Raw genomic sequence first — 14,019 nt, forward strand, 5'->3', positions numbered from 1 at the left:
ATCTGACTTCAACTCAGGTCATGATCTCACCGTTCATGAGTTCGAGCCCCACGTCGGGCTCTGTGCTGACAGCTCGGAGCCTGGAGCTTGCTTCAGATTCTGTCTCCCTCTCTCTCTGTCCCTCCCCACCTCTCTCTCTCTCTCTCTCTCTCTCTCTCTCTTTCTCTCTCAGTAATAAATAAACATTAAAATTTTTTTTAAATCTCAAATAAACAAATGCTTCCTAGAAAAATAAATGGGCAATGAAATGTCCCAAAATACAGATTCCTTCATTCACTCGCTTGTCGAATATTTAATGAGCACCTACTATGTTCCAGCTGCTGTTCTAAATGCTGGCTATGCAGCATCATTCAGCAAAACAGACCAAATCCCTGCCTGTACGGAACTCACATTCTAGTTGGGGTAAGACACACATCAAAAAATAAATAAATGGCAGTGGATTTAATGAAAACAAATAAGGCAGGAAGGGAAAAGGGGTGCCAAGAGGAAAAAGAGTTCATCTTCAAAAGAGTTAGTGAGGGAAGGCAGATGGGATTAAAGCCAGGCCCTGAAGGTGAGGAAACAGCCTGAAGATATCTAACTTCTTGGTGGGAAGAGTGTCCTAGCAGAGGAAACAGCCAGCACAAAGGTTCTGAGGCCAGACTGCACCTGGTATGTTCACATAGCAGCAAGAACTAGAGGGGAATAGATAGGATTGGGGGGAAAGGGGCCATGACAGTGGGCAGGACATGAAGGCAGGGCAGTGGCTGTTACTCCCATACAAAATGGAAAGCTCCAGTGGCCACAGTGGACGTTTGGGTTAACATCCGAGGTTCCCACAAGACACTTTACACCTTCACACCTTCGGATGCCCCAGCACCTTCCTGCCTCCTGAGACTCCCAAGGGGAAGGATGTTCCGAAAACTGTTTCAGAGATCCTGTCTGGATGCAAGCCAAGCCAGTGCCACCAGCCGCCCTCCCACAGAACCCTGCTGTAGCCTCCAGCCAGCCAGGTCAGCGCTGAGCACCAGGCAAGAGAAACCCACTTCCCAGGCCTCAGCTGAGCTCCCCTTGCAAAAGGCAAAGGAAAACTTTTAAAGCATAAGGTCCCAACCCCACTACTGTGTGCCAAGCACATGCTAAAGGCCAGGTTCCACCACCAGCCTAGGAGGGAAGTGCTGTGATACGCATCTTACAGACCAGGAAAACCAAGGCTTCAAAGGGTACACGGCTCCCCCAGGATGCAGTAAACAGTGCAGCAGGGACTTGAACCTAGTTCTTTCTGACACTACAGCCTGTGTTCACAACACCCCAATGAGAAGGCTTCTCTGTCCAGTGACCAGATGTCAGAGCTCTCATCCTGGCTGGAGACGGTTTTGGCCTGAGTGCCAGCCACGGTTGCCAAAGGGCTTCCCTGTCTCCCCTTGCCCCTCCCCTGCCATCCACACCTCCCAGTCCCACTCCCTCTCTCCTGGCCAGCCACACTGACACTCTAGGTCCCTAAGAACCCTCTTTAGGAACAGAAAGGCAGCTACAGGGAGGCTGCACATGGGCCCCAGGCACAGGGCCTGTGGCCACCCAACCAGTGCTGAAGTGACTGGGGCCAAGGACAGGTGACCTACAATTTTCTTTCTTCAAAACATATGTTGCTATATCTAGCAATATTCTACCCCTTCATTGGGCTGGTAGTTACTCTGGTGCATACATTTGTCAAATCCATCAAATATCACACACCTAAGGAGTATATTTTATTGCATGTCAGTTACACCTCAATATAGTTCATTACAAAAAATGAAGGCGCTCTCGTGACATTGCTGGGTCCTGTTAGGAAACAGCCATGCTTTCCCTGACAGAACGGTAGGAGGTGATTTAACTGAGGCCTTGAAGAGGACACGGTATTTCATTTCACCGAGGGGCGGGGGACAGATCCAATCTGAGCCAATGGTCTTCCCAGACGTTGGGGCCACATCACATGGTACTCTTCCTGGAATTCTGGCATTTAACAACAAAACCTACTTCCTCTTGTGTGCTGGGGTCAATGGGATCAAAGCAATCAGGACCAGCAGGAGAGGGTTGACAATGGGGCCATATCTGTCTTCCAAGGGGACTTTCTGGCATGGTGTAGAAGAGGAAAGCACAGAAGGTCTGGCCAAGTTCTTGCTGTGGCGGCTACTGTGGCCTCCAGCTGCACAAGGGGGCATATGTGGGGGCCACTGCAGGCTTGTCTTCCCGTTCTTTATCCATGCCTGTATCAGGCCTTTCCTCCCATCCCCAGATGCACTCTGGAATCTGGCAGAGGGGTGAGGGAACTTCAGACTTAATGAACTTTAATCTTCTAGGGAATGCTACAATTAACATGCCCTGAAGTATAGTTGCTTTGTAATTAGATGGAAGAACAAAACCCAAAACACTCGTCCTGGTAAAGTTATTGTCGAACTTCTTGGTAGGTTTCCTAGCAATTAAACTCACTTACTCATTTCATCTAGAAAAAGCATTTATTACTTCAATTTAAACTAATGCCATAATGATACAATGTGTGTTATTAATGAGATCCTCAGTTGTCTGGCCTGCTTTGCCAGGGGCCAGAAAGAAGACGCTGTTGGTGCAGAGCATTAAAACAGCATTCGGTCTGGTGCGTCTGGGTGGCTCAGTCAGTTAAGCATTGGAGTCTTGATTTCCGCTCAGGTCATGATCTCACAGTTTTTCAGATCCAGCCCCACACTGGGCTGTGTGCTGACAGTGCAGAGCCTGCTTGGGATTCTCTCTCTCCCTCTCTCTCTCCCTCCTCCCAACTCTCTCTCAAAATAAATAAATAAACTTTTTTTTAAAAAATAGCATTTAGCCCAAATGATTCTTTCTTCTGGGGAGTTTCACTTCAAGAAGACTCAGGGGTAAGGTCCAATGGCTGATGGATGTTCGCTATGAGAACCAGTCAGGCTGTCCGGCTGAGGAGGTGTGATGGCTCACCAGAGCCACCTGTGACCATGTAGTGAATGTCCCCTGCAGGCGAGACACCTGACCCCCAAACTCTGTCTCCCTATGTACCAAGAACACAACCAAGATGTGGTCCAGGCCTCAGAACAAGCCACAGCAGAGATTCACCAGCTCAGAGGCCAAGAGAAAAGAAGCAGCAATGGGGCCCCGCACTGGCCACAATTCCTGAGTAAATAAGTCTGACCAAGCACTTAAGCATGTGCCAGGCGCTGGTCTGAGCCCTTTGCATGTATTAACGAAATTAATCCCCACACTGACCCTATAAGCAGGGATCGTTATTTTATCCCCACTTTATAAACAAAGAGACTATGGCACGACTTGGGGGATATGCCCAGTGTCACAGCTATAGAAGCAGAACTGGGATTCAACCCCGGCAGACTGTTCTTGAGCCCATGCCCCTAACGGCTACACTCAAGGTAATCCTGAGCCAGAGTGGAGGGGCAAACAGCTGGACCTCTCACGGCAACCCTCTGCAGAGGCCCTGTGGCCACACCCAGTCCTCCGATGGAAGAGCGCCAAGTATCTCCACTCCCGGTTCCCACACACAGTTTGCTATTATCACACAGACCACCTGCTTTGTGCCACAAACTCCGCTGAGTGCTTGCTCTCATAGCCTATGAATTCCCATCCCACTCCAGAGGTGAGGAAACTGAAGCTCCGAGAAGGTCTCCATGGGCAGTAAGAAGGAGGGAGGGGTGGCAAGCCACATTTTTTTTCTGTTTACTTATTTTTTGTACTTGGTACAAAACTCAAAAGGTATTTTTTTTAGTGCTGTGAAAAACAGATCTCCCGTGCCTGTCCCAAGTCATTGTGTTTCTCTCTCTAAGACAACATTTCACCACACGGATGGTGTGTGTACTCAAATACGTATACACAAGCTTGCTTTTACGAGCAACCCTCCACACCTTTGTTCTCACTTTGTTATTGTCAGCTAACAGCATCACGTGTTCGAACTCTTGCCTCACAGTACATAAAGAACTAGTATTCAACTATATATATATATATATATCCTAATAGATTAACCAATTTGCTGAAGATGAGCATTTAGGTTGTTGGCAATTTCTGCTGTTACCAACAATGCTACAATAAATCTTTGTGTGTTAAGAAGAGAGTCTACCTGCAGTGTTTGCCATGCGGACCCAGAGGCGGCGAGCACAGCCGTGATACCCAGCTTTGGGAATCAGACGTGGCCAGCCCCCTGTTCCTCAGCCGTATGACCTAGAGTGAGCCTCTTTACTTCTCTGAGCCTCAGTTTCCCCGTAAAACAGGAATGGTGCGAACCCACCTGGAAGTGTTGCCATGAAATGATGTAAGCTGGCGCTGTTAAAGTGCCTGCATCGTGCTTGGCGCAGAGCGAGGGCTGGAGAGACAGGAGCTGTTACTCACTGACACCTAAGTCAGCTGGGGCATTCAGGTCCTGCCTGCAGCTTGGACTCCAGGCCTGGGGCTTGTCCTCAGTCTAATCACAGTTCCTCTCTATGCGTTACTTCCTTCTCTTTCATGAGCAGCCAGTGAGTCTGGACACAAGAGCTGAAGGACTGGGGCCATCCAGAGATGAAGACCCCCATGTCCTCTATCTGCCCTCAGGCCTCTGAATGGGCATGAAAAACAGGCCCGACGACACCACCCGAGGTAGCAAGGTACAGCTCCCAGGGATTTCTGGGGGTCCTAAGCTCACTGTGAGCCTCTAAGGCCTGCCTGGACTATAGTCCAGCCTCACCCCTGGCCACTAACCACAATCCAGGCATACGATCTGTCTCTTCTTCACTGCTTCCAGGCCTTCCAGACCTTCCCTCTTGCTGGGACACTCTTCCTACTCTCCTCCCTTTTGCGCCCAAGCCCTTTGTTTACCCAACTCCTAATAGTCCTCAAGTCGTTGCTTACATGTCACCTCCTGCGGGAAGCTCTCCTTAACCACCTTGCCACAGGCTGTGCAATCACCACCAAGAACAAGATTGGCCCTGGGCCATGGCAGGGTCATGGAGGAATGTCAGGCCACGGCTTCAGGGAAAGAGGCAGTCTAGCATCAGGAGCCACATGTGTCTTATGCTGGGACCTAACTGTGGGTACCCAGCCAGGAGGGCAACATCTGTCCCCAGTGCAGAGAGTGAATTTTTTGAAGGAGAATATGACATTTGGGCAGGGTAGGACTCCTTAAGTGAGAAGAAAAAGAGCTAACTGTATAAAAGGTGAGTAAATCTAACAACAATGTAATATAGAACTTCTGTGCATTAAGACAACTAACTGACAGAAGTTATCTCCCATACTTAAAAAAGAAAAGTCTCAGTGTTTTGCAATGGGCAAAAATTTTAAATGGTAAACAGGCATTTCATAGAAAACAAAAATAGTTCATAAAGATAGGAAAAAATGCTCAATTTCATCTGTTATCAAGAAAATGTAAATTTAAATCATACTAAGATACCATGTCACATGAAAATCTTAAAAGTAAAAAGAATACCAGGTGTCGGTGAGGTGGGGAGCTTTGAGAATTCTGGAACGTTGCAGACAGCAGTGTAAACAGGTAGAGATGCTTTGCAAAACAATGTGAAATAACCTAATAAATTGAAACATGCCTGGATAAAACACTCCAGCAATTCTGCTCCTCAGGATGGACTTTCAAAAAACTCTTTCACAAACTAGTGCAGCCACTCTAGAAAACAGTATGGAGGTTCCTCAAAAAGTTAAAAATGGAACTACCCTACGATGCTATAATCACACTACTGAGTATTTACCCAAAGAAAACACAAACACTAATTCAGAGGGCTACAAGCACCCCAATGTTAAAGCAGCATTAATTACAATAGCCTAGATATGGAAGCAGCCCAAGTGTCCACTGACTGATAAACGGATAAAGAAAATCTGCTATATTATACAATGGAATACTACTCAGCCATAAAAAAGAATGAAATCTTGCCATTTGCAATGACATAGAAGGAGTTACAGAGTATTATGCTAAGTGAAACAAGTAAGTCAGAGAAAGACAAATACCACACGATTTCACTCTTATGTGGAATTTGAGAAACAAAACAAATGAGCAAACGGAGGAAAAGAGAGACAAACCAAGAAATAGACTCTTAACTGTACAGAATGAACTGATGGGTTATCAGAGGGGAGGTGGGTAGACAGATGGGTTAAGTAGGTGATGGGGATTAAGGAGTGCATTTGTTGTGATGAGCACTGGCTGATTAAAATAAAAACTTTTAAAAAAAGAAATATTGAGAATATTTAAAAGTTTAAACTTTAAGAAATAAATTAAAATGTGAATAAGTAAAAAAAAAAGCCTCTTGCACAAACATCAAAAGTACAAGAATGTTCTAATTAGCATTATATGTAATAGCAAAAACCTGGAAATAACTCAAATGCCCATAACAATAAAATGGATAATAAATCAGATGATACTATGCAACCATAGGAAATGACTGAATACACCTGAATCAGATGAATGGCTCTCAAAAACCTAATTTTGAGTGAAAAAGGCAGTCACAAAAGTGTATAGAAGTGTTATTCCATATATTTAAAGTTCACAAACAGGCCAAACCTAAGCAATATGTATTTCAGGATTCATACCTGTATGATAAACTATCAAGAAAAGCAGGGAACTGGCTAGCACACTATCAGGTTAGTGGTTATGTCCTCTCAGTAAAGGAGGACATGATAGGAAAGGGACGCACATGGTTCCTTTACATTTTTTAAACTGATATGGATTCATGGGAGTTTATTTATTATCATTCTTGTAACTTGGCATATACATTGTTACCATGTGTGACTTTTAGTTGTTTTTAATAATTTAAAAACTAGCACAAGGGGTGCCTGGGCGGCTCAGTCGGTTGAGGGTCTGACTCTTGATTTCGGTTCAGTTCATGATATCGCAGTCTGTGAGATCGAGCCCCGTGTTGGGCTCTGAGCGGACAGCACAGAACCTGCTTGAGATTCTCTCTTTCCTCTCTCTTTCTCTGCCCCTTCCCGGATCATACTTGCACGTGCTCACTCGCTCACTCTCTCTCTCTCTCTCACAAAATAAATAAATAACCTTTATGTACGTATATATATACATAAATACATAAGAGCACAAATAGACAGTGGGCACTCAGGCAGATCCTGACCCACCCCCAGCCTGCAGGCTGGTCCAGGGGCCAAGAGCAAGCTGCTGCACACTGGAGACGCTATAGAGAAAAGAGCTCTGGTGTCCCGACTTCACATCCCAGCCCTGTGTAGCTTTAGCCAACTTCCTCTGTTTCTTTATCTGTGAAGAGTTCTTAGCAAAATCATTGTCCGTGGTGGGGACATGGTGAATATTTGTTGAATGAATGAGTCAAGACATCCAAGATTCCATCGTAACTACCACCCTCATCCAAATGTATTCCTGAGGGGGAAATTGTGGCTACAGCTTCTAGCACCCACCTCCCCACACACACAAATGAATATCCCAGAATTTGAAGTGGCACATCAGAAAGTTCTCTGTTCTGTTCGATCCAAACTTTTGGTATTTTAATGTTACAGATTTTCTCTCCCAAATGTCAGCTTCTCTTCTATTTTTCCTTTCGCTGTCACAACAAGCATACAAGTATTTTCAATGGAATTTTACCAAATGGCACATCTTACATTTTGTAAACTATATACATGCACACTCCTCTTCTCGCCCCTCTGCCAAGTTCTGTCTCAGGGCCCAGTGATTTTGCTTCTTTGACCCTCATCTCCTGACTCAAATGCCCAGTCCTAAGGTTCCACCCAGAGCAGGTTATTCCTGGGCTTAAAGGGAGGCCAGGGGGCAAATGAGGAAGCATCAGGCCTCCTTAAGCAACAGGGGGAGCTTCTGTGTGACATTCACTAAAGCCCTGAGCACACCAGCCTAGGAATGCCAAGTCCATTCCAAATCACTCTTCCTTCCTTCTTGGCATCAACTTGCCCGGCTGGGGACAGGAAAAGGAAGCTGGAGCCTAGCAAACCCCAGATTACAGAAATAGGATGGTGCCTTGGCTAAGGGCGTGGGCATTAAGGTCAAAAAGAACCTCTCTGGGCGTCATGTTCTTTATCTGTAAAACACAACAATAATCCCACCTCAGAGAGTTATTGAATGGCATAAATATATATATGTAATATGCATTTAATATACATAAAGATACTTGCAGATCAGCATTTAAAAAAAAAGTTGCCATATCCCCAAACCACTTCTGTTTGACTTTGGAAGGAATAAAACAGTCTTTACACTCAATTTGCTTTTTAATTGGGCTCATCTGCAGCTAGTGCTGCAGTGGTGGGGTGGAGGAGGGGACCTAAAGAGCTCTGGAGGCACCATTTGTCTTGGGCATATCAGCAGTGTAAGCCCACCTACTACTCTCAGACAGGCCAATGCCAGCCATGCTGAGAAAACACTCACAGCCCGCACTCATGGGCTGGAGATACCGCATCAAACAGCACATGGGTTGGAAAACAGGCCAGAGACTAGACTGTTGCATGAGCAGCACAGCCAGGACAAGCAGTGGAAGTCAAAGTGGTTACAGTTTACAGAGAATATTTTGGAGCAGAAACCTGGCCTCAGAGGCTGTCAAATCAGCGGACCGATGTCCAAGGTCCACAAAGGTAGGAGGTGTTGCACAGAATCCAGTAAAAGAGCTTTGGTCTCCAGAAAGCCTAAAGCCAAACAGATCAGCACCCAGGACAGCGACAATCAAAATATGGCCTCACTGAGACATCGCATTCACCCCCACCATCCAGATCAGAATCAGCAAACATAGCAGGTTGCCGCCAGTCCCTCCCCTGCAACATGCAAACCTCATGGAGCAGTCGTGGCATTTTCTTTTTTTTTTTTTTTTTTTTTTTTTTTTTTTTTTTTTTTTTTTTTTTTTTTTTTACGTTTATTTATTTTTGAGACAGAGAGAGACAGAGCATGAGCGGGGGACGGGCAGAGAGAGAGGGAGACACAGAATCGGAAGCAGGCTCCAGGCTCTGAGCCATCGGCCCAGAGCCTGACGCGGGGCTCGAACTCACAGACCGCGAGATCGTGACCTGGCTGAAGTCGGACGCTTAACCGACTGCGCCACCCAGGCGCCCCGCTCGTCGTGGCATTTTCTATGGTGAGCCCACATACAGCCTCAGAATCCTTCTGAATCCTTCCCAATACAGCATTCAAGGCTCAACCAGTTGCTGGTTTATTAGAGGAAAGCTATTGGTTTACCCTATCTTCATGGAATCACTGACAAAGGCCAGTCTGGTTGAAAACTAACTTCAAACCTCACCAAAGGTAGCAAAAGTATCCAAGTCAGAAAAAGAGGCACATCTTTAGGCTTGATTGGAGGTGTTGGGTAGGAGGGGAGAGGTGAGGGGCAGGGAAGTGTGTTTGCAGAATGAAACATCCTAGCCCACCTCCCCCACTTCAGAGGTCAGACTACCCGGTGCCTTGTCTTTCTTCCCATTTTTTCCTTTGTCTTCTGTGAAAATTGCTTGAAATATCCATGTCCTCATAAATTAGATGCTTCATTCACACACTGATAATTTCTTGGGGCCAACTCTGTGCCAGGCATGGTACTAAGCAGCAGGGACACAGTAGTGAATAGCACCTGGCCTGCTCCCCCGGAGCTCACAGCCTGGTGTGAGAGTCAGTGTCCATCAACAATTAACCCTCAATAGTTTGTCAGGACAAGCTAATAGCAGGCCGAGAGAGTGAGATGTGTACCTCACACATGTAACCAAGGAGCCAGCTCCATAGGAAAGAGAGGAGCCTTCAGACAGGTAGGGATCAGGGCCCCTTTCTTTGGAAGTTCCCACATCCCAGGCCTTGGGGAAAACCAAGGCTTGAAAAGTTCCTGTAGGCTACAGCACAAAGGGAACAAAGATGTTGGAATAAGGGGGGCTAGGGGGCTTGCAGACCCTACCCCACAGCATCCTCCAGCCCTGGCGGTGTCCACACCTCCCAACAGCCCAGCCTCAGAGCAAACTGGATGCCTGGGTTGGAACATCAGTATGAAGCATTCTCAGGGAAGACTGAGCCTCTGAGAGACACCCTGTGGGCTCCGGGGGGCTATGCCATGACCTCCAATGCCCTCCACCACCACCACCCAGAGCCAGAGATTGAATGCAAGTGGGAGGGAGAGGTCAGGCCTTGGACACAGTCTAGTTCAAGTGCTTGAAGCCTTGAGTCACCCTTGTCTCCATCACCACCTCATTTCACTTCAGCACAGTGACTGTTTGCTCTTCTAATTCCTCCTGGAAGACTCTAAACAGCATATTTGCTCAAGAGCTGGGGACAACATTCCAGTCTTAGAGAAGCAGAGTATTTAGGCAAATGCAAACATATGCTGGTTTCTCTTCTTAGTTACATTCTTGGCAAAGGAATTATTTCACCAAGAGACAAATCAGGACTTTCGAGGGCCCATTCATTCCAACCTGGCCCCAGCGATGGGACTGCTGACCCTTACCAGTCCCCAGACCCTTTAAAGACATGTAATGTGAGTGGCAGCAGCTATAAAAGGGTGACACAGGGATCCCTGTGAGGGAACTACTCTATGTCCTGACCCTAGTGGTCACCTAGTGGTGATAAAATTGCATAGAAGTGAATACAGACACCCAAGTGCCTATAAACTGGAGAAGGATGAAAAAGGTCTCTGGATTGCATCAATGTCAAATGCTGCTTATGATATGATATGAGTTATGCAACATGTTGCCCATGGGGAAACTGGGTGAAGGGTGCATGGGATCTCTCTGTATTATTTCTCATAATTGCATGTGAATCTCAGTTATCTCAAAATTAAGTCTTTTTTAAAAAACCCATAATGCAGAAACCGTTTCATCTTGGGAGTAGGACTGGCCTGTTTTCACAGAGCAGCCATAAGAAAACCTAAAACTATTTCTCCAAAGCCCATTTTTGTGCATTTTTAACAAAGTATGATTTTTTTTTTTCATATGGGAGGTCTTCAAAAAAGCCACATTCAGCGACATCCACATGACCTTACCTGGCCCCATGACCCTTTGGGTGCCCCTCCCCTGACCTATGCCCCAGCCTATGACTCTGAAACTCAGGGCAGACCATGGTAGAGGGAGGCAAGGGGCTGGGAGGGCCAGGTGACTGTCCAGTGTGAAGGACAGTCTTTGAAGAGGAGTCTTCTGGGAGGACCGTGCTGGCTGGCCTCCGCCTCTACCTACATGCAGCCCTTCGGATCCCTGCCAGCAGTTTATTAATATTTTATTGAAAACTCTAAGATGATTCAAACTTCAGCTGTCATGATAAGGTGTCGTTGCTAGGCAACATTCGTGCTTGTCTACAGATCTGTTTTTGCAGCTCTTCCCCCACTGGTAAAGCTCAAGGTTAGGCCCTAGCACCCCGAGACCCATACCGCTCAGACCCCCAACCACCATGTGCACCCAGCCCACTCTGAAGCACTCAGCCACCAGCCAATGGCCTGGCTCACGGGTCTCCCAATGCCCAACGTGCCTCCCAGGAGCCACAGAGTAACCCCTGCCCCCAACTCACCATACTCGCTGTCGTAGAACATGACAAACTTCTGCCAGCGCAGCTCTGTCACCAGCCTGAGCATGACGTCATTGAGGCGCACGGGCGGTCTGGAGGCCAGCGTGTAGGCCTCACCGTCAGGGCTGGGGTTCAGGTGGCAGGCAGTGCGCGGAGACCCCCCTGGGTTGCGCTGGACAAAGAGGTGTGGGATATGCATCGCATCTGTGAGTGACTGCAGGGCGTTGGCAGACGCACAGCCAGTGGACGTGACCAAGGCCAAAATCCCCTGGGTCATGAGGTCACAGGCTAGAAAGAGAGGGAAGAGAGAGGGATGGGTCAGCACGGGGACAATGCTGCACTGGCTTCGATCCACATGGCCCATGCCTAGCAGCTCATGCCCGGGGCCCCAAGAAATGCTGCCTGCCTCCAGAGACAGAACTACCCCGGGCCAGGCCAGGAGCTCTCACATGCAGAGTCCCACTGATGCTTTCAGGGATCCTGCCACCCAGATGTTCTTACACCCATTCAGCAGATGAGGAAATGGAGGCTGGGTGAGGCAAAATCATTTGCTCAAAGGTTACTCAAAGAGGGATGGTAGGACGAGAATCCAACGCACATCTGCTTGAAACACCCATCAGGGTTGCTAAATTAGCCATCCTGTTTCCCACCTGGGATGTGAGCCTTTTAAGAGCCAAGAACTCATTTTGTGGATCTGTGTGCCTCCAAGGCCAAGACACAAGCCGTGAATATACCGTGTGCGCTATGATTGTTGGCTAGACCGAACTGATTGAGGCTGAAGGGAATAGATTACATCAGAAAGTCAGGGAGACACTTACCCCAGAGGACTCAGGTTTCAGGCAAAAAAAAAAAAGACAGCACTCCTAGGTCTTCTGGCCAAGTCCACTTAATTTATATCATAAAATACTGGGTCAAACCCCAGATGAAGCAGTCAGTTCCAGAAGCCCAAGATTATTCAAAAGCCAGTTGATAATAACAAAGGAAGATGCACGGCAGCTAGGTGGAGGAGGAGAGGGAGGGAGGGAGCCGCCAGCAGCCTGTTCTTGGGCTGAGGCCCTCGCAGCCCATCTTTTGAAGTCATCCAGTATCCGTGAGGGGTGCCCTTTTAGCCACAGACTTACGTCTTTGGGGGACATCAGACCAATTAATAGAAACATGCACCGCCCAACACTGCAACCCACTGCTCTGGTTTTGAAGCAAACATTTATTAATAATGCTTATGTGATGGAGGGATGTGGGAGAGCAGATGCAGCTTCAAAACACAGCCTGGGAATGTCAGCAGGCCATCTGCCGCAGACAGCAGACTTTTGAGCAACTTTGACAATGTGGTTCTTTCGGTTGAGAGCCTTTGGGTTTATGTAAACGTCTCAGACAAGGCTGAGAGGAGACCAGGAGCACAGGAAACAACCCCAAGGAGAAGGCAGTGGGGGTCTGGGAAGGTGAGGGAGGAGGGAGGCCCTCCACACCTCCAAACCCCAAAGGCCGGCTGCTCCCCACGCAAGGGCGCTCACTGGGCACATTCATGAGCATCAGCAGGATGGTGACTCAAATGCCCGCAGTGCTCCCTGCTGGACCCTCAACCCGCACACACAATGCAGGGGCAGGGGCAGGGGTGGTGAATTGAGATCCTCTGATGTCTCTTGGAGGCACACAGCCATCCAAATGCTCTGACCAACTCCCATGCAAGCGTCACATGGCAGTTCTCTCCCAAACAAAAATCCAATTGCATCATGCTCCTGTTTAAGGCCTTCATTGGCTCCCAAGAGCTTTGGGGACAGAGTCTTGTAGGCTTCCCAACGCCTGTAGCTTCCTGCTCTTCACATGCCCCTGCCCACTATGCCCAGGCCAACCAGCCCCGTTTGAGCCCCTGGAACCCTCCACATTTTCTGTTCCCTCTTGCAACTTTCAACTTGAGTGAATACTCAAGACTCAGACTCTATATCCCCAGACTGGCCAGCAACCCCCTGTCTTGAGCTCCCCCTACACCCACACTTTCCCTATCAGGGCATGATGCATGGCTTGTGTAATTCTCTGTCTCTCCTAGGACCACACACTCCAGGGAGCCATGTGATGTGCCTGTTCTGTTCATCATCCTTCCCTAGACACACGCCGTGTCCAGCACATGGCAGTCGGCAAAGACTGGTGCAAGAATGCAGTAAGCCTGGACATTTTCATGCCCTCTGGTCAATAATTCCACTTTAGGCACCTATCAAAATTATGGGAGTGGCTCTGGATCCCAAAACATTCATAGGATACTTATCCATGCTGTTGAAATATTGCTCACAATCTAAAAGATGCAGATAGATGAGTGGTTATGAAAAACACTCCATTTGTTGAAAGCATATGTAGCCTTTAAAATTATTGATGAAGATACTAAGGTAACATGGGAAAGTGCTTGTCATAAAAAAGTTATGTGAAAATAATACAAAATTGTATGTCTTTTGTTACATCGATTAAATAAAACTCAACACACATGAAAGACCAGAAGAAAATATTGCAAAATGCTAAAAGTGCATTTTACAAGAGGCCTGAACTGATTTTCCTTCTTTTCCATATTTTGCCAAAATTTCGAGTCATGAACA

General features: G+C 47.3%; 1 protein-coding gene across 1 annotated transcript in view; it reads right to left on the reverse strand.

Annotated features, from left to right (window-relative positions):
* Positions 1 to 14,019, reverse strand: part of GRID1 (glutamate ionotropic receptor delta type subunit 1) — a 697,306-nt gene that overhangs the window by 529,313 nt on the left and 153,974 nt on the right. The window contains exon 3 of the mRNA XM_047072607.1: positions 11,441 to 11,725. Within this exon, the coding sequence (XP_046928563.1) occupies positions 11,441 to 11,725 (285 nt within the window). The remainder of the gene's footprint in view (positions 1 to 11,440; positions 11,726 to 14,019) is intronic.

This window comes from Lynx rufus, unplaced genomic scaffold, assembly GCF_022079265.1.
Source record: "Lynx rufus isolate CCGP_SWC_20201006 ecotype Redwood Valley unplaced genomic scaffold, mLynRuf1.p SCAF_11, whole genome shotgun sequence".
NCBI classification, from domain to species: domain Eukaryota; kingdom Metazoa; phylum Chordata; class Mammalia; order Carnivora; family Felidae; genus Lynx; species Lynx rufus.